The following is a 26,917-nucleotide window of genomic DNA, read 5'->3' on the forward strand; positions in this document are numbered from 1 at the left end:
TACCTCTGAATTTGTGTTCTTTTCTTCTAATCCTTAACTAAATCACACAAAAATAGAAAAATGTCTCCTACTATTCCCAGCAAATACAAATATTTTCACACTACTGTATAGACAGCTGAAGACAAGTTTCATTTTTACCGTTTACCGTCTGACATAACGTCATGCTTAATCTCTCTATTGGCAATAGCCTGCGAGCGAGCAGACTCCTGTTTGGATCATCAAGAAAGCCAAAGCAAGTTAGGGTGGCTTCTGACACTTGAATGAAAAATTTTCACATTACATGACAAATTCGAAAAGGATCATTTATTAAACACGTTTACAATGATTCCACTATTTACAGTTCGGTGCACGCTCTTCGGCATATTTACAACAGCACATATACACTGTAGAAACTCTTGACTTCCAGAACTCTTTCCTTCCTCTCACTTTGTTTGAATGACTTTATTTCTTCTTTTTCTTGCCTCCTTTCTTTCCTCCTTTCTTTCCCTTTTTGTCTCCCTCGTCATCCCCTGCCGCAGCCTTCGCTCGTTTTTTTCCTAGCGGTGTCTTTGCGTACCATGTCTGGGAAAGAAAAATGGATATCGATTGTCTTTCTCGCAGTCTTGGTTAAATCACGAATTAAATGAACTGTGATACAGCTATCCTCAACACCTTTCCCCCACCCTGCCCCACGTCTCTACCCCTTCTGTTTTGAATGAAAGATAAATAGGGGGAACTGATAGTCCAACACTGAAAAAACCTGACACGGCTTATCAAAAGTTGCAGAAATGATTGCAGTACGATCTCTTCGCAAGATGTGGGAACAGTGGCACATTGCGAATAAGCGTTTCTTGCTCGCGTTTTCCGTCTACGATCCACGAGGTAAAAGGAGAATAAGGACTAAATCAGCACGCTGTAACGGGGCGAAATCACCAGGATTAAATTTTTATTACCTTGAAAGCTTCCTCTTCCTCTTTGTAAATTGGGTCGATACGAGCCAAAGGCGCTACAAACTCCACTGCTGTCAAGGGTCTCTTCGACAGCTGCCGGACAAACAAGTAAGAGTTATAATCAGTACATGAATGTAAATTGTCTAGTGACTATTTAACGATTAGACCCGTAGCCCGCAAGGGCTACTGACCCGTGGCCCTTGAGGGCGAAGGGTCTAATTGTTTTAGTATCACCCAACTGGTCGGACAGAAGAGACAATAATAAAGCTAGCAAATGCAAGTTGAAGAAATATTTATTTGGGAATAAAACGAAAGAAAGCGTCACGTTCGATTGCGCCAATTTCGCCACTCGAGGACTATTAAAATGCAGGATTTGCATTAGTCTACTAGCTGGGTGATACTAACTTTGGTGATTCGTTGTTTCTCAGTCGTTACATACCTGCTGAATGCGTCTCTCGGTAAGAATCTGTTGAATGGCCTGTACCATGTGACCTGGTGTGTAGCCGTCAGTTATCTTGGCCAGCGAACTCGCATCTAACGCCTCCGTGACGCGCCCACCGTACCTTGCGACCAGCGTTTTCCACAGCACTAAAAACACAAGACAAATGCATTCTGAAAGGTCGACTACAAAACTAAGCCAATCTCAGCCATCGAACTGTATTGCGAAATACCTTAATCGAAAAAACTAGAACTACAACTAATTGATATTCTTCAGCGAAAAACACTTCGGCATGAGTTTTCCCGCCATATCCTGACATTTAGTAGCTATGTCCACTGTGATTGGTCAAGAGTTGACCATGATTGGTCAAGAGTTTACAACACCCTTGTCAAAGGAGAAGAAACCTTTTTGTTCTTCTTCTAAGCTGACTTAATTCAAAATGTTTGTACAAAGCATTCTTTAGAATAGTGGCCGAGGATTTGAACTCGGGGCTACCGTGAAACAAATCCACGACGTTGTCGGAGCGGAACGGAACCCGGGACCGCTGGATTACGAGTCCGACGCGCTGGCCCGGCCACGCTGCCTCCGCGAAAGGAGTTTTTTCCGATTAGTTTTAGGACTTCATCGTTCGACTTATGAATTGGAAAGAACTGTAGTATTCTTACAGAATCTTGAAGCATAGTCAGGTCTTGGCAGAAGCAGAATCTTCTGGTACATGCCGCAGAATGGTTTGATCTCACCATCTTTGGTCAGTCAAGGAATACAAAAGGAATAAAAAAGGCACTGATCGAGGCGTTTTCAATTTCTTAAAGAGGCTCAGTCACGATATTTTGAGTTATTTTGGCCACGTACAAAATTACCTTTAAATCGAAGGAAACCTGAAAATTGCAGTTTACGAAGATAGAAAAACACTAAAGAGATAATATTAAACCATAAAGGAACAAGGATGGTTAAGGATGGAGAAGATTAACATGGATTACAAACAACGAACTTGTAAAATTTAGGGTAAACTTTTAACTGCTCTAGTTTGTTTCAAGTAAAAGGTTTAAAGGATACCGAAAGGCATTCGCGAGGTTCCCACAATAAGCACTCGATCTTCAGGTTTAAGAGTTTTCAAAATCTTCGGTAAATCTTTCTTCAGTCGCTTGGGGTCGGTCTGCAAACAGAAAAAAATAACATGAATAAAATCAAACTTTTGGAAAAAAAATGTAGAGGGCGGAGGGGTGGGGTGGGGGGGGGGGGGTGGGGGAGGACAAATGATGGCCAGACTAGTAAGCAAATACAACAGGCCATATCCGAGTTATCTTATGCTGCATAATATTCATACGGAAATGAGTTTGATTTTACACGAGAATGAACCTGTAGGCGGAACACATTTTCATATGAATGGTTTCGCAAGAAGACTCGTTTTGACATAGAGGTAAAAGACAGCTCGGAAGTGGCCTACTAAGTTCGGACAGTGTAAATCAATTTTCCTTTTTCATAACTATGCAGACATACCGTAAAAGAGAGACAAAATGAAACTTTTGGAAAAGGGGGGGGGGGGGGGGGGGGAGACGAGTAAGGAAATACAACTAAGTTCATACTGTGTCAACTAACTTCCCAACTAAGAATCCTCACTTTGTGCGCGGATATCGCGTGAAAGTGTCAAGGATCTCTGCTTTTGAATAACTGATGGAAAACCATAGAAATTAAAGTTAATACTCGCATTACCTTGTCAGTCTTGGGAACTTTTTTAACAAAGGTTCTCTCGGCATCTCCAATGTACACAACCGACGGCTGTAGCTGACGGGCCACCTACACATCAAAAAGGAATATAGACCATAAAGACGGACAGAAGGGAGGTGGGTTGGGTAGTGCTGCTGAGGCCCTTGATCCTTGGCCCCGTCGAAGTTTTAAGGCCATTTTGTAAGCACTGTTTAAGATCAAACTCAATTATCACACAACGGTGAAAAACTGGTTTTTATTTTTTCGTTCAGAATTGATACCCAATTCAACTCACAAGAAAATACTCCCAAACCGTCCCCTATCCTCTGACACATACCAATAACTGAGAGCTTAAAGAGAATGCTTTGTCCTGCTCTTTACTGAGAAGCTTACTCAGCTTAAAATCATAAGATCTCGATAAATGTAATGAGGTAAGAGAAAACAACAGAAAGTCTTCAGGCTCGGAAAAAATTCCAAAAAAATGTGAAAATTACTGATCCAAGAAATATCTTTGAGGCATTGAGCATTAGGGGTATTACAGTTAAGCTTCACTTGAAACTTCACGGAAATTTGCTTCCAGCCTCAAACTCATTACATGTAATAATTCAGCAAATTGTAATCTTCACGGTGTTTGATATATGATCGTGATTGGCAAAGATTCTTACGATTTTTTTTCTGTTTTCTTCTCAGCTTAAGTTTCAATTAGTAAAGACGATATATCAAACACTCAAGACAGTGCTTTAACACATTTTCAAACACCTCAATGATGGGAAATGAGATAAGACACGATCTCTCGTGTTTGTTATACAACTTCAAGCGTAAGTAATGATCACGTGAACATACCTTAAATACCATATGCATCATCATCTGGAGCCCAGCCTTCCCGGGATATTTGCCCGCGATGTTGGCAGCGGTCAAGTCGAACATGTTGGCCCCAGTCTCCGTACAGATACAATGCACCAACATTTTCTTTCCCACACCTCGCGGGCCAGCAATCAGAACAGACTTAACGAAAGGCGCTTTCTCGTGTACGGCTTGGGATCCTGAGAAAAATCGCAAAAACCGTATTACAGTTTGAACAGATACGTTGATGCTTATGTAAGTGGCATGGTAGCCACAGACATCACTTTTTAAACTTCCGACTAATTTCCTGACTTTTCCCTGACAAAATAAAACTTCCCTAAGCAAATAAATATAAAATGTCAGAATGACGAGTTTTCCACAATTCGCCTTCTTTATTACGGAGAAACATCGTTGAGATCACAGTAACCAGAAATATATTTCCCTGACTTTTCCCTGACCTTGAAGAATACTTCTACCCTGACCATTTCCTGATCTGTGGCAACCATGCAGTTTTAGATTTTTTTCCAAGAAAAACCAAAACTGTGTTCTAATTCTACATTTACCTAATGGTAATATAGCAAATTCCGTGATGACTCTTCTCACATCAGATATGGACGGCATAGGTTCAATGTTTGCTTGACGGAGAGTAGTGCCAAGGTAACTACAATAAAACAAAAACAGCAATCTCGGTTTAAGTACATGTGCACCATTTTGCTTAATAATTGAATTTCTGACACTTTCACGCCCGTGACTTGACGCAACGTGACGTACGCTTTAAAGGAGCTCAGTCAGGGTTTGCGCATATTGAAAAGTTTAGCCTCAATTGTTCAAATTCGTCGTTTGAAATCCGTGTTAATCTTCTCCATCCTCAGCCATCCTTGTTCCGTTATGGTTTATCATTATGTCTTTGGTGTTTTTCTATCTTATTAAACTGTTATTTTCAGGTTTCCTACCATTTAAAGGTAATTTTGTATGTGGCCAAAATAACTCAAAATACCGTGACTGAGCACCTTTCAGAACGCGCGTGATTGGTCGACTGTAAAGAACTGTCGTGTAACTGTTGTAACGTTTACAAGTAAAATTCAGACGTTTGAGTTGAACTGTAGTTTATTTTATGTCAGTGTTCGGTCGCTCTCCTGGCTTATTGGTTTCCGAGCTTACGAAAATTCGTTACCTTTGTTATTACATCTGCAAATGGTTAGACGTTCAAGTCTTCTTGGATAAGGACTATAAACCGTAGGGCCCGTCTCCTGCTTCTTGAGTGTTACATGGTTAGCAGGGGACGTTAAAGAACCCAAACACTTATCGCAAAGAGTTGGACATGTAGCTCCCGGTGTTGTGGTCTGGTCTTGCCTCACAGGTTGGTGCTTCACATAGTGTTGCGCCTTTCCCCCTTAGACAGAATTGTCCACGAAAATTGCTATGTGTGCACAGTATTGCTAAGAGATGCATCACATTTGTCCTACATAGCGCGTTAAAAACGACAGTCAAACAACAAGCAATAGCTAGACCATTTAACCATTAGCCGCAATGTAAGAATCACGTTTATTTGTACCTGTATTCTCCAGTGTATTCACTAAGTCTTATCCTTGGAGCTCGCACTAAAATCCCTTCATGGACCAGTTCTTCGTAAAGCGACTCCATGGTTCTAAAATAAAACGAAGTGGTGAAGTCAGAGATCGTCAGTGCTGTACCGTGAAGTACAAATAAATGTTGTTTTTGTTGTATCAATGGTTGCTGTTTCAATCTATAAAACTAACGATACTCTCTCCGAAGAATGACAGCTTCTCCTTGGACGGGAAATTGTTTCCTCGAGTGTGATATTACGGTGTGACATTTTCGTGAAAAGATTATTTGAACAGGGAGGAATAACGTCTCATAACATATACTTTGCGAGAGAAACGGCAGAATAGAAAGACATCGCCCCTCCCCCCCCTCCCCCCACTACCCGGCCAGGATGGGAAGAGACCCCTCCCTCCTAGTCCTTCCTTTCCTCTTACAAGGTAGAGATATCAGTGACAAAGTACCTCTTAACCAAACACCAAATTCTCTCAAGGGGAAATAATACAAAATTTATGGAAAAATAGTGAGAATTCAAATGTTGAACCGACCTATCAGACGTTAAATCCTTTTCCTTCTTCTTTTTCTTTCCCTTCTTTCCGCTTTTCTTCCCACTCTTCTTCTTTTTCTGAAGAAAATAGAAGCGAGTCAAAGTTTGCACTTATAAGACACCACATGTACATTGTATAGTTCAGTTTCCAAGTATGCCATATACTACAGTTCGTTAACATACCGCAGACTTAAGAGAGCTAGGACGACGCCTAGTAAAACAGGGATGTAAATTTTACCTTTGAATTTCGCAATTATCTAGATCTGTTCAGCCCACCGATAGGTTTAAAACTTGTTCAAACTAAATATGTAACGCCAGCGATCGACTCCAAAAGAATATGAAAATTAGTTGTCGTTGCTCACGTTACGCAAAATACCGAGAACTCGGTCATTTCACGTTGGTTTTTGCAGAGGACGGCTGAGAAATATACAAGGATTTATAACGCACGTGCACAACCATTTCCCTGCTCATTAGCTTACCTTTTTGCCGCTTTTCTTTCCACTTTTCTTTCCTTTCTTGCCTTTTTTACCTCCTTTCTCTCTATCGACAGCCTACAAAACATTAAAGAGCAAAAAGTGTCATGCCACTCTTTCAGTTGCCATCGACCTAACGCTTTCTTTTAAGCTTTTCTTTTGGCACAAATGGTTGCCTAGTTTCTTCAATACAGTCAGTGTCTTGCTATCAAATATTAACTCAAGAGAGTGCTCTAACAGTACAAACCATTTTCAGGTTTTTCAGCTCTTGTCGCATCAGTTCGTCGACCTGCTTCCGAATTTCCTCGTCAACTTCAATTCTTAAAAGAGATACAAAAAGATTTAGCTGACAACAGCTTAATATAAAACAAAAATTTCAACCCTTTAATTTTACTGCACTGTGTTTTTTTGGCAACTGGAGGAATTCAATGCTGTTTTCTTAAATTAAAAGTTTGAGAAGTGAACCCCATGACACAAATCACCATCTGCCACACAGCAAACGGCAGAACAACACCCTAGTCCTAAGCAGTTAAAGTCTTGTGGTATAATTACTCAGAGTATCACAAAACATGGTTTAATCTTTACCTTGTACCACCATTAGCCAACAACAACAACAACAACAAACAGTTTATTTGTACCTCATCCAAAAAGTATTATAACATATTTGAGTAACAGGGCACCTAAAATAACCATAAGAAGCTAAACTACAATGTTAGGTGCCCATTCTACCAGAAATGAAATCATCTCAAAGGGTAACAGAAAATTAAAGAAATCTAGTAAAGAAAATATTATATTTTACCTTTTAGCCTCCTTGATCAATTCTGCATCATGCTTCTGCTCAAAATTGTTTATCTCATCTCTGAACTGCCACACATCTAAAGGAAATGATGAAATATATATTTTTTGATTTTTGATTAATTTATTTATAATTTTTTTAGAATGCTTGCAAACTGTCCTGACTAGGATTTTGCAAGTTATGAATGAAGATGTATATATTGCAGTTCTTAACAGATTCTGACTGTGCAATAGGTAGCCTTGCATGACATTACATGCATTGTGTGACTGATCACCAAAATGCTCTGACAAGACATGTTTACATCACTATCAAATCACACTCACCTTTGTATGTAGCAGCTGCCTCATTCACAGTTGGTACAAAGTTTGAAACTTGCATTTTGATTCCTTCCTCTTCCTCCTAGAAAACAATTCAAATGCAAAAGCTTCACTTAGCTTTTCACATTAAAAATATGTACAGTCAAACCCACACTAACAGCCACCTCTATACAAAGACCCCTTTTTTGATCCTGGGTGACAGTCCATACATTCATTCTTATTTTTAACCTCTCTGTAACAGCCACCTCTCCAGAATGGCAATGGCCACTTAAACTCATCCAAACTGCCAAAATTACCTGTTGACAATGGCCATTTAAACAATGACTGACAAGCAATGTATACAAAACCCCATTTATTTCATTGTGAAATCACCAAACATGATCAGTACCACACATTGTTGGTCCCTGTTTCTGTTTAGTTTCTGTTTTATTGATGCCTTTTGATTTAGATACGCTAACATAAGCCTTTTTGTGAAAAAAATTGCACCCTCAAAAGAACAGGTGCCATATAACACCCCTACCTCCCCGTAATGGCCACCTCTTTGAAATGGCCACTTTCCTCTGTCCCCAATGTGGCTGTTGTCGAGACTGTAACACCTAATTTTAATTTCTAGCTGCTTCAGTAGCGATTCTCCTCACCTCATCACCTCCCTTTCCTTTCCCTTTGCCTTTCTTCCCCTTTTTGTCCTTTTTGTCTTTTTTCTCTTTCTTGTCTTTATTTCCCTTCTTTCCTTTTTTCTTCTTCCCTCCATCTTCGTCCTGTGATGAGATAAACCACGGTAACATAAGAATTCCTTGAGCGCTGTGTGAAATATCACTTCACACACTCAACAAAATTACAGTGGAACCTCATTTACTTAGTCCAAGAAAGATTGACATGTCAGTGTCTATAAGTTAAACCACCCACAGGCTCATTCAAAGGGTTCTTGTAATTATTAATGTGTCATTATTAAGTGTCCTGTGAAATTCTTACATGGACTGCAATGCACGAGAGGTACTTTTGTCCAATCATTGCACAACCGTATAAATACTGAATGCTCAGAATACTGTATATTTGAGACATGTGAGTTTACCTTTTGTCCCTCTTCCTTCTCCATCTGAAAAGAGATGAATTAAAAAATATTATAGGTTATTCTTCACAAAAACCACACCAACATCAAGTCATCCTAGTTTCTGAACACTCTACATCTGGTTTCTTTCCCCTTACAGCATAATCCCACCCATCCCACCCCATATCCATGGTCACTTTCTGAGGGGGCAGGGGATGGTTTGCAGTGACACGATTTTGCATTATTTCTGGTGGGTTAAATTTCAGATAGCAGTAATCAGTAAAAATGAGAGGTGGTCAATGATGTCTGTATCAAATTACATGTAAGTTCCAGAAAATTATACAGGAATAGCAGTATTACAAAAATTGAGAATAACCTCCAAAGGATCCTTTTCTTTAAATATAGCAGCTGAACCTCCTTCATCATCATCTGGATAATCAGGGAACTTGCCTGTCTTATCCCTGAAAAAAAAAATATACAGTTAAACAACTGATCGATAAAGAACTCAACACTAAAGAGGAACTCCTCTTTAGGATGCAGCTATTGATCCACAGGAGGAGATCCATTGACAAAAATTTGTTTTTCTCTTTTTTTATGAAACAGAAACAAATAAGAAATGGATATTTTGCTTACAGGCTAAAACATGCACATGTATGTAGCTTACAACCCAATCTGCTAAAAAAACATCTTCATTATTACTCTTTTGTGAAAATATATAATTATGAATATCTGAAACAAGATGACATAAACATCTCTAAATCAATGGTAAGTTTAAATGATCAATAGAATTGAAAACCTATAGTCCTTGTGACCTTAAGACCTGCCCAACACAATTTTTCAAGAACAAAATGAAGATCCTGGCCAAGTATGATTACAAAACTAACCTGCACTCAATAAACCACTGTCTGATCTGATCCTGCATGTTTTCTTTCATGTCTGGTCCTTCAATTTCACGAATCTTCTCTTTAATAGATACAAGTGCCTGTGGAAGAGTGATGAGGAATGAAAAAAGAGTTTAAACATGGTGTAGTCATAAGGAAAACCTCCATACTGCAATAATAGCAGTGATACATATCCTTACTAAGACAAGAAGTCAAGGACATTCAAATGTCAAACTAAATTAATTAGTGCACCATATTACATGAATGGTGGTGGTTGTTGTTGTTGTTGTTATTTTTTGGCATGGACTCACCTGTTGGTATTCCCTCTCATGTTCCTCTTGTACAACTCTTCTATGCTCCTGGACAAAGAGATAATAATTTGTAGTTGAGCCAGAGATTGAAAGCAGCATCACAAATTGTAGCACTCAAAAAGAACAAGTAATTAGAAATAAGCATACTATGTTCTCAAACTCAGTAATAATTCATCAAGTTTAAACAAAGGAAATCATGACTGTGACGGTGTTTGGATATCTGATCTTAATTAGCATAGATTTTTACATGCATGGTTTTAATTCTCCGTTTTCTCGTTAGTTTTAGTTTTCATTGAGAAGATATATCAAGCACTCAAGACAGTGTTTGACCACATTTCCAAACACCTTGAAGTTTTTCAAAAATACTCCGCTGCACGTCATATTTTTAACTCTCTTCTCGGGTTTGGAAATGTGGTCAAATACTATCTTTGGCATTTTATATTACTTCAAAAATGAACTTGTGATATACCTCAGTTTTGTTGGCTAAATACATGGGTGTGTCTTTCCAATCCTGTGGATCAGGAGGAGCAGCCTAAAGAAAACAATATTATCACAGTCAATCAGATGTTAACTGTATCTTGTTAGCCACTTTCTTACTAAACAGCTGCATTTTTCAATCCCTTGTAAGAATAAATTAAAGCAAAAATATGACATATTAAATCTTGAGTAGGTTACATCTTAAGTAAAATATAGCAGTATGGTAAACAGAACATTTTCAAATTAATCTATAATAACTCACCATTCCCACAAATATCAATTCCTCTTCTCTCATTTTCTTGGTTTTTCTCCTCTGTGAATAGCCTTTCCAAACCTATACCAGAAATACATTTAAAGGACAAGATTAGAATTGGGAGACCTTGCAATGTTGAACATGGTGTCTCTGGTTGACTACAACACAACATTCTGTAAATTATTATGTTAAACATCTTCCTTTGCATTCAGGTTTAATACACAACTGATACAGTTGAACCCTGCAATTTCAAACTCTCAAGGGAAACAAAAAATGGTTTGAAATAGCCAGTAGTAAACGACTGAAGGGGAAATCCAAGGAAAATGGTTTTTAATTCAAAATAATGGGGAATTTGAAGTAACTAAGTTCAAATTAGTAGGGTCCAACTGTATAATGAAACAATAATTAACTGTACAGTCAATAACCTTTTGAATTTTTGTTGCTGCAACATCAGGATCCATGGTCGGAGCTCCACGTAACTGTGCCTGCCGTTCTCTTTCTTCTTGTTGTCTATGATACAATTTCAGAAAAATGAGCTATTTTATCTACATGCACATACAAGCAACAGAGTGTGATCAGCACTGTACAGTATGTGTATGTACATCTACAGAAGAAGGGTCAGTATCATGCAAGAACCATTCTTAGAAGGGGTACCTCAGGATATACTCAGGCTGGCCAATAAGGTGCACCCCTGGGCAATTATAGTCAAATCGACTTGATTAAAAAAAGTTCAGCTAAACCATGCTACTGCGAAAGTCTTATTGGAAACCAAAAATATTTTGAGGTGTCAGGGTTTCAAGATACGTGTACTCCAAACCGAAAAAGTGCAGGTATATCAAAGCAAAGATGATCATTGAGTTTGAGATGGCAGGAAATTTGAGATAACCAAGTTTGAGATAGTTACGTTCTACTGTGGGTTAGTAGTATATTTTCCTGAAAATTAAAAATGAGCACGATCATATATCAAACCTGATTTCTCTCATGAATTTTGCTCTCAGCCTTCCTTGTCTAGCCCTCTCATGAACCTACAACAATTGCAATGTAATTTACAAAGTTGAGTATTTCACAGCCCTTTATAAAGACATATAACACGGACAATGAATTTTTTTTTTTTAACACAGGCCTCATCATCTGAGGAAATCCCCTGCCAATCAACAGTTATTGAGAAGTTATTGCTGTAATGATTTCAGAGAAACCTAACTATGGCTACAAAAAGCTGTTAACTGAAAGCCAAGACTGTTCCAGACAAGAGCCTACTCCAGTTTACTTCATACATTTGTTTAAAAATTTGGCTTTGAGACCTCTCCCCACCCTCAGATTTTCCACTGACTGACCATACATAATTTACTTTTAAAAGTCGTATTATTATGAATTAGGAGATTCTCATAAAAACTTTGTTAACAAACCTGAATTAGTCTGATTGCATCATCAAGTGTCATCTGTATCTCTTCTTTTTGCTGTTTAAAAACACAAAGAGAACAAACATTCACAAGTTGTCAGTTAAACATTTCACTGATACAAAAATGATTAACAGCTGAAGAGTAAATAAATTGAAGTAGTTATTTTTAGCAAAAACTAACTGCACTCACAGGTGTAGTTTCTTGAGGTCCCATCTTTGCCAGTATTCCTCCAAGCATCTTTTCTCGTTCTTGCAGCACTTTAGAGTTCTCATACGTAAAGTATTTTGGAATAGGAATTTCTATGTCTTCCTACAACAAAAAAAGATCACACAAAAAATTGATTGAGGACATGCACTGACAGAATGATGTATCAGCACAGGTTTTAAAACTAAGAAAATGTTACAGGATCTTTGAGGATCTTAAAAGATCATTAGTTTAAGACCTACATGTACTAAAGATCCTGAAATATGAGGAATTTTTAACTGTCCTTAAAAGATCTCACAAAGGATCCTCCAAGACTTTCAAAGATTTTGGCAAGATCTTTGAGCAAAATAAAGTACATTAACATATCTAACTACACATGTGGCACGTTGGGTTACTTACTGGTGTGAGTTTGAGATCAGACAGTACATCATCAAAATAATGATACTCTGAGTATTCCAAAAGCACCATTTCATTCTTTAGTTCCAAAATCCTGCAGCAGATATGAATAAGCACAGCATGAGTTGTCAGTATTAGTTTTTAGGATCTGTTTGTTTGTTAAACCCATCTCATATTCTATACAAAGGGCCTCAGACATTCTGTCTTCCTTGTGTAGTTCATGAAACAAGGATTCAATGCTTCAGTTTTTATTATTACTGTAACTGAATGGTAAATAAATAATACTGAATGGTTGCAGTGAATTACCAAATGCATACTTAAATAAGTTTTTTACAAGCAAGTAGAATACAACATTGCCTTGATAGAGTTTTAAATTACTTTGATTCAAGTATTTTTCTACCTTCCCATGATTCCATCAAGTAAATGCCGAAGGACTCTTCTTTTTTGGGGATGAACAACCTAAGAAAAACAAAATATCATAACTCACTGTACAGTTCACAAGTTCATATTCAATGTTAAGCCTTAACCAAAAAATAAGTCTGCAATATGTGCATATGACTCACCTGATCATAGCATTCCTCAATTTTTCTAAATATCTGAATATATTTGATGTACATAACAGCAAACATTTGAAAAGCTGCAATACGGTCCTGTTGAGAAAAAAATTATAAACAGAAGTGATAAACAAGCACAATATCAATAATTTATCACACACAATAAAACCTGGATATAGCGAATTTAATACCAAGTAAGCAGGAAAATGTGTTTGAATAATATTAGGGATTTGTTATACTAGGGTTCTGTCTTATTCATTTTATTGTTAATAAATTTGGCTGGGCTGAAAATGTAAATTATTCCAGAGGCGGACCTGTTAAGAGGGGATTTGTTATACCAGAATTGCATTATGTACAATAGTGAATGCAGATAAAGCAACTACAAACTTTTTTCCTCTGAACATGAAATGAGTTAAAAGTGTGACCTACTGATATACTGTTTGGCCAGCAATTGATATTGATATTTATGATAATAGAGCAGTTTTCAATAAATTGAAGGCTTTCGTGCAAAAAGGGCATATAGAGCATTTTGGGCTGATTTTTATTTTTACCAGGATCACACTAATTTTTGGCAGACTGACTTTTTTTGACATGAAAAGCATTGCTGCGTAATTGATTTTGTTGATTTGGGCTTCATCTTCAAGAAATAACGTCTGCAAAAAACTCAGTTTTCCAAGGGTATCTTTTGGAAATCTTTTGTTCAGTGAAAAATAAAAGAACCTTTCGTTTTGCTAAACGATGAAGTCACCGAAGCGTGGCATTTGGCGCTAGTTTTATTAATCAGATAATTATGCTTTTTTCTTACTGTTGATTCATTAGCACAAGCAAATAACATGCTGAATGGGCCGGATTTGAGTTTGTTTTGTCATGACACCAGTTCGTTACGAGGTCGGTCAATTTTTTTTCCGGTCCATTTCTCTACTTCTTTCAAAAGTCAAAACATCTATTTTAAAAAAAACCACTCTGCCGAAGCTGCTAAAAGTAACTGTTTAAGTTTGCACTGTGTCAAAATCCACCTTCAAAGGATTCGCTCCAAAAGATGCTGCTTGCAAAACTGAGTTTTTTTGCATACGTTATTTCTCGAAAACAAAGCGCAAATCAACAAAACCAATTACACAATGATGCTTTTCATGTCAAAACAAGTCAGTCTGCCAAAAATTAGCTCAATCCTGCAAAAAATAAAAATCGGCCCAAAATGCTATATACGCTCTTTTTTCACAAAAGCCTTCAACTGAGTGTTATTAAAAACCAAAACCAAACTAACTATTCACCAATGAGACTACTCAGCTAATCTCAAACCATAGTAAAACCAAAACAAAAGCAGTTGCCTGATTACTTTTGATGCTCAATTGAAAACCACTGTCTAGTGAACAAGTAATGTGGCAGTAAATACCTTTTCTGGTTTGGCAGGCTCAGGTGGTAGTTCAATCTCCAATAGGTCAAGTATGCCCCCTTGGGACTCCACCCACTGCTTTCCGTAATAGCTAAAAAATCAAGTGCATTGCAATTTGTTATTGCAGCTTGCAGGCCAGCAGATCCTTACTCCAGTTACAGAACTCTTTTTAGGGTTATATGTACAGTACCTGGAAACAGTCTCTTTCAAATGTCACACACCATCAAAAAATGAACTAGGTATTGCAGGGCTCAAAATGAATAGTGCCCATACAGGTTTGCCTTTTTAGGGTTATATGTACAGTACCAGGAAACAGTCTCTTTCAAATGTCACACACCATCAAAAAATGAACTAGGTATTGCAGGGCTCAAAAGTGAATAGATAACCTTATCACGATCAGGATTTTTCTAGGGTAAGCTAGGTCAGCATTTGTGATGTTTGTAACAGCTGACAGCAGAATGCAAACTTCTTACAAAGCACAGAATGCTTTGCTTCACAGATGGAGAATAAGCTTCTATATTAACTGTACCATTACTAACTAAATAGCTCAACGAGTTAATTAAGGAAGTTATTCAGTAAGCTTATAATTGTCTTGCTAAAACTGAGATAACTTTGGAAAACAGTCCCTCGTTTGGTCTTGCAGGTCGCAGGTACCACAAATAACATTCGCAGAAATCTTTATAGCATAAAGAAGACATCAACAGTGTCTTGAATTTCTTTATAACTCACTACGCAGCTACGACCACGATCCAAAGATGTTCCCTTGACCTGGTAACCTCCTAATTTCTTACAAAGTACGCATACATTCACGTTGCCCGCGAGGTTTAAAATCACAGTATTTCTCATCTTGTTCCCATCAGCAATAGTAAAACAAGTTATTGGAATCTCACCTGTGTGACATGGTGGAAATATCTCTAACAAATTCCCCACATTCGTCGAAATCTCAGGCAAAACTCATGTGCGAAAACAAACTGACCTCCGTCGCCATATTTTTTACTGTGCAAATCACCATGGCAACGATCACAAACATCTCGCGCATGACGCTTTTACGGTACAAACCGCTGGGAAAGGACGCTTCTTTATCGCCTGCTCAATTACTAAGTAATTTATTCATTTATTCCTCGAATATCTCGCCTTACTATATTTCAGTTTCTCTCCTGATTTCCCTTGATTCTTTGTGCTGAAATTGTTACGATGGAGCCATTGATATCCCAAGATGACACTCCTACATCGGACGACCTCGAGCAATTTGCCAAGGAGTTTAAACTGCAAAGAATCAAGTTTGGATTCTCCCAGACTGAGGTCGGTCTCGCTCTTGGAACGATGTACGGAAACGTGTTCAGCCAGACGACCATTTGCCGTTTTGAGGCTCTGCAACTGAGTTTTAAGAACATGTGTAAGCTCAAACCCCTGCTGGTTAAATGGCTACAGGATGCAGATAGTAACAAGGGCGCTGCAAGTGGCATTGACAAGCTGGGAGCTCAAGAACGGAAACGAAAGAAGAGAACGTCCATCGAGGTCAACGTGAAAAGCGCGCTAGAAAACGAGTTCTGTAAAAACCCCAAACCGTCCGCGCAAGAAATTGGAATGCTTGCAGAAAACCTTGCCATCGATAGAGAGGTTATTCGAGTGTGGTTCTGCAACAGACGCCAAAAAGAAAAGAGGTTAAGTGCGATAGCAACTGGAACACCACCAGACGAGCAACAAGTAGGATCAGAATGATCTGCCATTACATATGTCATCTCCCCTTGTGCTGTATGTCACGGTTTCCAGGCCTTCACTATAACATTGCTAGACTTTGTAAGCTTGTGTATTCATTCTTAAGGACGGGCGGACTGTTTTGTTAATACTTATATTAATTTGAACTGTTGTCCTTTTTCCGTTTTCATTTTCTTCATCTCGACGTTTGTAAATTTATTTTTTATATGAGCTTATATATTATTTAAACGTTAATACTATAACATACTTATAACGGTAAAAAATAAATACTAGATACAATGTTTGTTTTCTTTTTCGCTTAAGCAATTAAGGATCCTTTCATGTCTTTACGAAACGAAAGCGTTTGTACTTTGATACATGGGGAGTCTCAGCATTGTAAACATCTCACTTTGGGACAATGGAGAAATGATGGAGTTACGCCATATTGCGACATTTAACTAAGAGAACGATGTATGTAAAAACGTTTATGTAAAATAGTTAAAGATTAAAACAGAAATAAAGCAATGACCTTAGTAAGTAAAAATAAAAGGAAGCTGATGAAAATCAGAACGTTTTCACATTTTTTTGAATGGCTTGAATAAGCTACATTGTAGCAAGTTGCTATCTTTGAAGTCATAATGGTTTAAATGGGGTTCTTTCAAATTCGGCGAGAGTACTTGACTATTAATATACGACCACGATTCTTTTTTAACAAAGTTTCCGGACTTGGTCATCGTTTTATTAGTGGTTTCTCTTGAGACATCATCATGTCAGCTCATGTCCCAACGGTTAACTGCGTTCGAATTCCCACGTGAAATAGCCTGTTGCGAAAAACGAAGTAAAACATATTATGAGTGAGAAAAAGAAAGTATATATTTAATCTTAAATTAATTCTTGAGTCAAGGCAAAGTTTGTATTTTGTGGGTTGCAAGCTCCGAATGTACGGGAATGAGACCAGATTTCGAGACTAGTTTGGCGGATTTGACAAGCAGACAACATGCGACGTCTCACATTCCACGTTTATTTGTGCTGTCACGCAACGATTACGCACAAGTGGTTGACACGATCGATCAGAATGGTCGAGTTAGCAGGCGCGAGCGTTATCTCCGATCCAAATGACATTTTAGAGAAAGACATTGGTTATCTTTTAAATCGTGCTGACTTGCAAAGGCACCGAGAAGTTTTCATTCGCTTAGGAATCGTGAAGGTGAAGCATTTTATTAACGTTCAAGACGATAACCTGGAGAGTAAGATTGTTGGTCTCACTAACATGGAAGCAGAACTTCTCAAGCGAAACTTCACTGAAATCCGAGCTGAATCTCAACAACAGGACTTAGACAGTACAGGTGAATTGCTTTCTAAAGTAAGCATGTATTACTTACTAGGGTATGTTCGTTTTAATTAAATACAGAACTCGATAGACGGCCTTTTCGGACGAAATCCGCCATTTTGAAAGTGTAGCAAAAGTGGCGCGAAATACGTGTTTTCTCAAGGGAATCCGATGTCAACAACTTTCGCAATACTAGATTCCTAGAATATTTCTAGCAAACTCTAGCCAGACAATAAACGATATAATCGATCGGATTTCAGGACTGTCGCAATCACGCAATTTGCATCTGACTCTCCCGTGCTCTGCTGTGCTTCTTTCGCAAGGTTTTGAGCATGAGCTTTCTCCGCCTGAACTGTGCTTAGTTTTATAACCAAAGTGTTTTTCCAGCTACGTGTCAGAAATCCAATACCACTAGCTACGTTTTTATGATATCAGACCCTCCTTGATCATCCTTTAGTCAAATTTATTTTTTTAGTCTACTTTCTGTCCTAGTCACAGGCTCAGATAAGGCGGCAGGAGGGGGGCAGGGGTTTGATTTCCAAAACAATTCCTGCACAGCAAAAACTGCTGAAAAAAAATCGTGCAATGGGAGCCATGGGGAAAAAATTGAGCAAGTGCTTTCTACTATCATTATTTTGATTTTTAATTTCATGCTTCAGAATTCAGAAAATTTCCCAACCCCCCCTCCCGTAAAAAATAATCATCCATACCTAATGGTCATCCCTTACATATACAGGCCTTTTTTCACTCATCCCATACCCGGTCAAGTTAGTAAGTCTCCCCTTGTCTCAAATGTGATTAACAGAAGCTGACCCAGTCATAATGTAATCATAGTGTAACAAATAAATTTCTAAAATATTTTTATCACTTTGTATCATTAGAAAGGGAGATTGATGTGGTGGAATTTTGTTCCGAAGAAGACACAACTACATCAGACGACCTGGAACAATTTGCAAAGGAGTTCAAACAGCGTAGAATCAAGCTCCATTTTACCCAAGCTGATGTTGGACTAGCTCTGGGGAAACTTTATGGCAGTATGTTTAGCCAGACACACATTTGCCGTTTTGAGGCTCTACAACTGAGTTTTAAGAACATGTGTAAGCTCAAGCCATTGTTGGTGAAGTGGCTCGAGGAAGCAGATAGTAACAGAGGCTCTGCAAGCGGCACTGATGTGCCAGGTTCTCCAGTGAGGAAACGGAAGAAGAGAACATCAATTGAGCTTACTGCCAAGACTGCATTGGAGAACTACTTCAATAAAAATCCCAGACCATCCTCACAAGAAATTGATGTGCTTGTTCAAAACCTTGGTATTGAGAAAGAGGTTGTTCGGGTGTGGTTCTGTAACAGACGGCAGAAAGAAAAGCGATTAAGTGAGTCATTAACAGCAGAAGCAGACAATGAACCGGCTGAATCACAGTGATTGTGCATCCACACAAATCATTGTTGTTAACATTCCAGCAGTAAAACGTTGTATGTATCCTTTTTGTTTTTCATCATGCAGATGTGCAAAGAGTAAAACAGACAGAATTGAATGACATGTTGATATTATTGATTGTCGTTAGTCATTTTTAATTTTGTGTTTGCCTTTTTTTTTTGTTTGTTAGTTCATGTTTTGTATCACTCTTGGTACAATAAATAAAGTTCTAGAAGCAAGATATTTATGCTAAAGGATCCTGGCAGGTGTTAATTGACTAGGAGTATTTCTTCTCCCATGGATGGGATGCTACTTTATCACAGGGTTACCCTCAGCATTAAATTTGTCAGTACCCATTCATACACCTGGGTCGAGAGAGGCACTGAGAGAGTTAATTGTCTGTCCCAAAAACACAGAGCATTGACTCTGGGTAGGGCTTGAAGCCAGACCACTCGAGCCTGAGTTGAGAAGGCTAACCATATGCATTAGGCTACCATATCTGCCCAAGCACAAGCCTGATACAAAAGACAAGACATTACACTGGAGCTAAAAAATAACTCCTACATAACAGAAATACATGAGATACTGTTCTTGATCACTTATGCACCAGGATGGAGACTCAGAATGTTACATGCAAACTGGATGAATGATGTAATGAATGGCAACAACAACAAAACAAAACACTGCACAAATATCCCATGAATGGACTCACCAGAATGGTGAGCAAGACAGGCACATTTTCATAGACCCCTCCCAATTATTTTGGCATTAGCCCGACAAAGGTTTTGAAAGAGAGATTGAAAAGAAAGAGAGAATGAGATCAAGAGAAAACTTTGAAAGATCCCATGGTGACTGAGGAGGTTAAGTAATATCAGTACCAGAAGACAATATCAAGAGGAGCAGTTTATTTTCACAAAAAGGTGTAAGCTGGGACAAATAGTGGATATAAGGGAAACGTTGGTGCATGTCTTATTGTGTCTTTATTATATGGCTTGTGTTTGTAGCCGATATAACGCGTGCTCTAATTGGCTGACTGTAGGGCATTATTCTCCCATAATGCCCACGGGCTGATTACGGGCTTGCAAAAACAAAGCAAAAAGCCATATAATAAACAACTTGTTAACCGAGAGTGAGGTCTTTACAGGAAAATCTCAAACCTCGACCTTGCCGTATGACGTCACTATCGCACAGTCAATACGGCAAGGCCTCGGTCTGAGATTTTCCCGTAAAGACCTTACTCTCTGTTAATAAGGTAGCTAGAAAGCATAGATATGTAATACGCCCCTCCCCCACAAAATATTTCCGATTCTTTTCATCCCTGAAATCGAGACTTAAAATTTACGCTAAAGTTCATGAAATCGTTTCACTCTCGATGAAAGCATGTACTACTAACTTCTCTTTTCTCCTTTTGGCTGCATCACAGAACTGCTCAAAACTTTTCACCTTTTTACCGCTCAGTGGACACTCGAGCCCCGATATTTTTGGCACTGGACACAAAAGATTTCCACGTAGAGCCAGAATAGTAAAGTCAATTACGTATTTTAAATTACAGTTGCTTTGTTCTGGTCAGAAAGTTGTAAACGTGAAATTTTGTCCAAGGCACAAAACGCTTAGCACCGAGCTGCGCGCTTTATAAACATGAAAGACTTCAATGTCGTGCCCGGTCAGTATGGAAGCTGCTAACGTAGGCGTAATAATTAAGTTAATTTACAACTGTCCACAACAAGGAGTTGTTTACCAAGTGAAAAACAATTCGAAACAAAATCTGAGAACCCGAATGCGGGTATGCTTACGTCATGCGTGGGATAAATACGGAAAGACGTGCATAGGGCAGTGAGAAGGCCGTGTGATAAAACTTATCAGACTGTACTGCGATATATTTCTGTTTGTTACCGGGTAGTGCAAATACCGATTAATTAAGTATCGAAAGAAATGACTGTTTCCTGCCAGGAAGGAAAACAGTGCAAAGATTACAAAGTAATTTCAAAAAGTGACGAGTTATGGTAAATCTTCCTCGATACTCGAACATTTACCATTCTGATTCTACGATTGGATTCGAAACAATGAACGAATTCTTTTCACGGCTCTGAAGCTGTTACATTAACATGCCACGATACGGCATATGGGGTAACAACATGCAACAAAACGCAAAAGAAATTTATTATTCAGATGCACGTGGTTTGGAAATTAAAGTTGAGACGTGGGGCTACAAAATCTATTGAAATATTCTAGAAACTCTTATTGGAACCCGCTGCTAATCCAATCTGCTCGATATGTAGGGTTCATTTGGCTTATTCCGTAAATTGAAATAAGAAAATTTATTAAGAAACAGTAACAATTTTAAATTAAAAGCTCACAAATACCTACCCAACGTGTCTAATCGTGAGTGATGCGTAATTCCATGCTGTCGTGCACGAATTTTAAGGCGCTGTCCACACTACGCTGGGAGAGTTTCACTCTGAAAACGCATCAAATGTTTTCTGTCCACACTAAGCCCGAGGAATTTAAAAACGCAACAATCATCATTTTAGATTTGTATTCCAGGAAACTCGGTCAGAGGAATGACATGATTATATATCGTGACGCCGTCGTTTTCGAAAAGCTCCGTTTTCGCAATGTTTCCAGTCCACACTAAAACGAAAAGCTTGCGTTTCCAAATTCCTCTGGTTTGAAGAGCGCTTTTGAAAAGCTCCTTTTCCGTGACGGATTAGTGTGAACGGTAGACCTAACCGTGGAAATAAAACTGCGTTTTCAAATTCCTCCGGCGTAGTGTGGGCGGAGCCTAAATTAGCCTGTCTCGCTCGCGTAAGATTTCCATAAACTGGGAGATAAGTCGATTCAATATTTAATTTTCCGTCATCTTGATTGCCGCTGCTAGAGCCTCCCGACAGACAGGTGCTTTTAACATTCAACCGAAACTAATGTTTTACGTGTGTATATACACAATCCGTTTATCGTTAATGACTTTGTTTTCACCGAAGTATTTCCATCACATTTCGAAATAATAGGTATTAGATTTACGAGATTATTCGAGAGGGATTAAATATACAAAAGCGAGATCCGTAAACGCTGATTACTTCCAAAACAACATTTTTTCTCATCAAGAAAATTAACCTCTGCAACCTTAATTCGGTTAAGAAATAAAATTATAGAGCACAAATTTGCTACGCATTTTAAATCACGTAGAACATGCGATGTTGAGTCTTTCAGTTGTTTTAAGCACAATCATTTCTTCCATGGAAAAGGTTTTATAAATATCTTCTAGTAATTTCAGTTTTTTGTCGGCTAGTTTCGAAAGTATTCTGAATAGCTTTTACCGCAGAAATCTGGAATCGTTTTTCTTTTTTTTTTTTAACGAAGCTCTGAAGGCAGTTCAGTTTTGCAAAATTGACCCAAATAACAAGTTGAATGGATCCTTTTTTTAATTTTCATACGTACATTGTCACAGTGTGCGAGAAAATGTTACTAAAACTTTTGTTTTTATTCATCAGTTTTCATCTCCATGCTCAACATAGTGTGGTTTTTAACGTACTGCAAACTCCAGATCCAAGTCTTCCCATAATGTAATTCGGGTAGCTTTGATAGAGCCATTTAAATCTGTTTGAGATGCTCTTTCTTATATTTGTGTAACAAAGGCGCCCACTCTTAGTGAAGTTAATTCGCACGGCCAAGGAAATACGTTAACGATTTGATTGGCTGCCGAGATCGTAAAAACCTGATATCAATGCTGATATGAGTTGCTATCTCTTTAACAGAAATAACAATGAAGATAGCTGTATTTCAAAAACACGGCGTCTTCGTGGGAACAGTACATAAAGAAATCTACTGATGTCAGAAAAATCTTATTTGAAGACACCTGCTGCATAACGTTCCGACTTTGCAAATTGCGTTCATGCTGAAGAAATCACCATTATAAAAGGCGAACTGTTAGTAAATATTCCGCAATCTCATGAAAAGGAATCTCTTTGCAAAGGACAGCGTAAAAGACACAGCTCTTTCTCACGTCTTGAGGAAATCAAGCCTTGAATATTTGTGATTACACCTTTAATTTGCATGCAATGACGACTTCTCTCAATAACGCAAATTGCACAGTGGGTAAAGAAAGTGTGAACTCCAGCGTCGTTTCGGCCTCGATTTGTGGCTCTACTTTGAGAGTGACAAGGCCTCAGTTTGGCCCAAGTACCTCGGAAATGAAAGCCCTTGCAGCGATCAACTCAACAGCTAGCCTCATTGGTTTTGTGGGCAATCTTTTGGTGTGCATTGTGGTGATGAAATTTCGTTTTCTAGGACGGCCCAAAGCAGAGTTATTCATCGCAAGCTTAGCAGTGGCGGATTTACTTGTTTGCGTCATTGCGCAGCCCATGTATGTTCTGTTCTTGCATGGCTTGCTACCTTCTCATTTAAACATGATCAGAAAAGCCATAACGTGGATTTCGACGCTAGTTTCTGTCAGCCATCTCTTTTCGATCTCAGTTGAGCGTTTCTTATCGCTTTTCTTTCTGCATCGCTACAGTTTCTTCATTCCTGATCGTATAATTTGGAGTGCCATTGTTCTCACATGGCTTATAGCAATCGGTTTCGGCGCTCCAGCTGCCACGTTCAGAAAAGCGCGCCACGTTGCACAATATTTTGTAATAGTGATTCTACTCATTATACCAATTCTCTACGCGGGGACATTTTACATCGTGCGACTCCAACATCAACGGATCAAGAAACTTCGTCTTCCAGCGAAAAAACTCTCGCCCTCGCAGAAAAGATTCCCAAGAGAGCGTAAGATTGTTTACATGATAGCAGTGGTTGTTGGCGCGTTTTATCTCTGCATTGCGCCGCTCATCATTCTGCCGTTTTTCTTTACCGTCGGCGCGTCGCCCGCCGTCGTCTTGAAGGCAAAGCGCGCGTTTCCTTGGGTAAACACGGTGGCGTTTTGTAACAGTTGTTTAAACCCGTACGTTTATTACTGGAGGAGTTGTCGGTTTCGTTTAGCACTTGAAAGGGTACTGCAGAAAATTTTCGAGAAGAAATAAACGCCGCGAAATCGGCATCTAAGGAAGCCGACATGAATTCAGACATCTTAATACGCTTGACATATTCATGGACACTTTTAATATTAAGAGTTTGCATTTAATCTATATAATCCGTGCGATCTTGAAAAATCCTGGGAAATATTGCAGATGACACGGAGTGGTGGACAAGTTGTCGAAATCTTTCATTGCCCGTTTATTTATCAATAGTGCGGTTTCTTTGATGGTGATCTACGGAGACAGAATCGTGCGGTTTACATGATGTAACAAACTTCGACATGCAGCATCCGAAAGTTATTTCAAAACTGTACGATAAGTTTACATTTACGTGGTTTGAATAGAGAGTGTAGTAGTGATTTAATTTACAGGAAAGAGCAAACTTGTCAGCAGTGAAAATAAAGCCTAATGGTGAATTTAGCAATATGTCTCATTAAGGACAAGGCTGTCTATTCGAAGAGGTCATCAATTTGCGCAATAAAACTAATGAATGGTTGAAAGTTTATCTTTTGCCATAAAAGCGTTTCCGCTCAGATGATCGTCACATACATAACATACGTTTCTGTTCTAAATTTTATATCTTTCGATAAAAATTTTTCTTCAAAATAGACTAATAGCTATGTTTCTGGTCTTGCTTTTGCGTCATCAGATGAGGTTAATTCGCGGACGACAAAAAACGAGAAAAAAGTTTTACCGAACTAGGTACATTCATAAAAGTGTAGAAACTTATGTCTCTCGAGTAGGTGTTTTCCGTTTATTCTTTTATTTTCAAAAATGCACATTTCAGACCGGAACCCTTGTGTCAAATGTGATTTTAATCGGTTTAATTTATTTCAAGTTTTCCAAAAAACAAATAAGTTCATAGAAATTTTACCGGGTAACTTAGTAGCTTTTCACTGTAACTATCTTTTCTTATATATTACGTGATAACATTTCGTGGCATTTTCTGTTTTCCACTGTTAAGCTGTGCCAAAACATTTTGCGGTCAAGCCACATCTTTCAGGATCTCAATGTGAGGGGTTTTTTAATCTAAATTTATTCTGGCAACATACTCTATTAATTTTTTGAGCATATTTGAATAAACAATGATAAGTCAAGAACAAAATCTAGGCCAGATAAATTGGCAATGTACATTGGATGATGATGTCCTCTGGTTAATTGCATTTGTAGAGTAAGTTCTTAAAGAACTCTTCATGTTAGTTTTTGAACAAACAAGTATTTGATATGTATACCTGTACCACGTAAGGAATGTTTTTTTCCTTCGATAACATGTTATTCTAAGCTCGGTGACATCATTTCCATGCTTGACATTTATAGTAGATACGAAAACTTATGTAATGGTCGATAATGTAACGAGGAAGTAATTAAGGATGTCGGATGCCCATTACTTTCCAAATCTCTTATTTTTAATTTCAAAAATGTTTTCAAGAGTTATTATTTTGTATCATCACGTATGAGATATCAATAACACAAATTCTTACGCGAGAAAAAAAATTGAAACGATTTTATTTCCAGGCAACTAACAGCCGAGAAAGGACGGATATTAAATTCTGCACCGAAACATCGAAGATAAAAACACAATCGGTTAGAGGCTGTCTATTGCTGACGGTAGTTTAGTAGGTAAATTTGAATATGAAAGTCTTTTTAATATTTTATCTTTGACTGAAGTGCAGAAGGAAATTTCATAAACCGACATTTTTATCGCATGTTGTTTGAGTTCATTTGGCAGTTTAGTATTAGTCAAAAAAGATACATGAATCAATTAAAACTGATATTCTGACATTGCGGGTCGAGAAGAGTTCGCGTTTTTTTTCAGTTTGGCCTTGCATTACTTGCACGCCATATGATTGGCTTAAGAAACTCGCGCCACTCTCGTCCAATCAGAAGTAAAACCAAAACCAATCGAGCCTCGCTCGCACACGTTTTCCCGCGCTATGTGTCAGCTATATGTAATTACTTCGAATTTTGATTGGTTCACTGGATTATCTGCCCTTTGTGATTGGTCAGAGTGATTATGGTTTTTATTTTTACAACACTCGATATTTCTCCGCGTTTTTTTCGGATTGATAACATACTATTCCGTCAAATAATAACATCCGCCAAGGTCCTGCATGATTTTATTTGCACTCAAGGCCGATACAAATATATTCCTTCAGTTTGATCGAGTGAAGATTCTTCATTCAAATGGTCGGCTATTACACTTTTGAGTGATTGAATTGTTTGTTAGAATGAAAGAACCCTCAAGATCAATTAGGCAAGATATTAGAAACTAGCGACATCTGTTTCTGAAAAACGAAATGAATGAACGAACCGTTAACCAAAGCGAATTAACCAACCAACGTCGCAGAAACGCAAGTGTCCCCCTCCATTCTCGTCCCCAGTGCTACTCGTTTTAAAATGTCGTTACGAGTAGCTCATCGTTTCGCCGACCGCGTGACCAAAAGAAACGGAGGCTCTGGGGACGAGAATGGTTCCCCTCCACTTTACACCATATGGGTGTTCCCAGACAATAGCAAACTTTGTCATAAGGAAAGAATTCATTTCCACAAGAGAGAAATTTCATTGTTCGGGAACACCTGGGGGGTGGAATACTCCGAGAAAAATTGGATGGGGGAGGGAGTCCCGCTTCCCAAAACCCTTACCCTATTTGCGACCAAATTTATGACCAGACCATAAATCAAGACCCTGTTTCAGACCTGCCTTATACTTAGTTCCCTAGTTCAGACCGATGTTAAAGGCATCGTCTGTTGTTGATCGATCTTATCTATAGTGATGAAAAAGTAGCTTCTCCTAAAAAAAAGATGCCCAATTCAAGACTAGAGTGCAAAAACCATACCCTATTAATGATCAAAATGGCTAAAATCAATAACCTATTTATGACCCAAATGGCTAAAAAACCATATCCTTTGGGGCCACACATACCTAT

The 26,917-nt window shown here is 38.4% G+C and overlaps 4 protein-coding genes across 4 annotated transcripts; 3 read left to right on the forward strand and 1 right to left on the reverse strand.

Annotated features, from left to right (window-relative positions):
• Positions 1 to 288: 288 nt before the first annotated feature.
• Positions 289 to 15,547, reverse strand: LOC110059535 (dynein regulatory complex subunit 11-like). Its single transcript, XM_020766243.2, has 30 exons — positions 15,422 to 15,547; positions 14,532 to 14,622; positions 13,148 to 13,234; positions 12,985 to 13,043; positions 12,588 to 12,678; positions 12,174 to 12,293; positions 11,991 to 12,041; positions 11,554 to 11,609; positions 11,010 to 11,094; positions 10,594 to 10,665; positions 10,324 to 10,386; positions 9,855 to 9,902; positions 9,547 to 9,644; positions 9,039 to 9,123; positions 8,687 to 8,710; positions 8,253 to 8,372; positions 7,621 to 7,696; positions 7,301 to 7,376; positions 6,749 to 6,821; positions 6,508 to 6,579; positions 6,030 to 6,106; positions 5,474 to 5,566; positions 4,482 to 4,579; positions 3,919 to 4,118; positions 3,082 to 3,165; positions 2,425 to 2,524; positions 2,034 to 2,111; positions 1,369 to 1,517; positions 933 to 1,022; positions 289 to 561 (listed from the first exon to the last, which is right to left on the reverse strand). The coding sequence occupies exons 1-30, from the start codon at positions 15,430 to 15,432 to the stop codon at positions 442 to 444; spliced, it is 2,547 nt and encodes an 848-aa protein (XP_020621902.1). The 5' UTR covers positions 15,433 to 15,547; the 3' UTR covers positions 289 to 441.
• An 84-nt stretch (positions 15,548 to 15,631) lies between these two features.
• On the forward strand, positions 15,632 to 16,799 carry LOC110059534 (POU domain, class 3, transcription factor 4-like). Its single transcript, XM_020766242.2, has one exon. The coding sequence runs from the start codon at positions 15,726 to 15,728 to the stop codon at positions 16,251 to 16,253; it is 528 nt and encodes a 175-aa protein (XP_020621901.1). The 5' UTR covers positions 15,632 to 15,725; the 3' UTR covers positions 16,254 to 16,799.
• Positions 16,800 to 17,226: 427 nt separating this feature from the next.
• LOC110059533 (silk gland factor 3-like) lies at positions 17,227 to 19,227 on the forward strand. The gene is made up of 2 exons (XM_020766241.2): positions 17,227 to 17,575; positions 18,441 to 19,227. Exons 1-2 carry the CDS (start codon positions 17,227 to 17,229, stop codon positions 18,977 to 18,979), a joined length of 888 nt encoding a protein of 295 aa, XP_020621900.1. The 3' UTR covers positions 18,980 to 19,227.
• Positions 19,228 to 22,743: 3,516 nt separating this feature from the next.
• LOC110059500 (adrenocorticotropic hormone receptor-like) lies at positions 22,744 to 24,494 on the forward strand. Its single transcript, XM_089276273.1, has one exon. The coding sequence runs from the start codon at positions 23,032 to 23,034 to the stop codon at positions 23,995 to 23,997; it is 966 nt and encodes a 321-aa protein (XP_089132399.1). The 5' UTR covers positions 22,744 to 23,031; the 3' UTR covers positions 23,998 to 24,494.
• The last annotated feature ends 2,423 nt before the right edge of the window (positions 24,495 to 26,917 follow it).

Source organism: Orbicella faveolata, unplaced genomic scaffold, assembly GCF_042242905.1.
Source record: "Orbicella faveolata isolate gen_17 unplaced genomic scaffold, um_ofav_v1 contig_4, whole genome shotgun sequence".
Lineage (NCBI taxonomy): Eukaryota > Metazoa > Cnidaria > Anthozoa > Scleractinia > Merulinidae > Orbicella > Orbicella faveolata.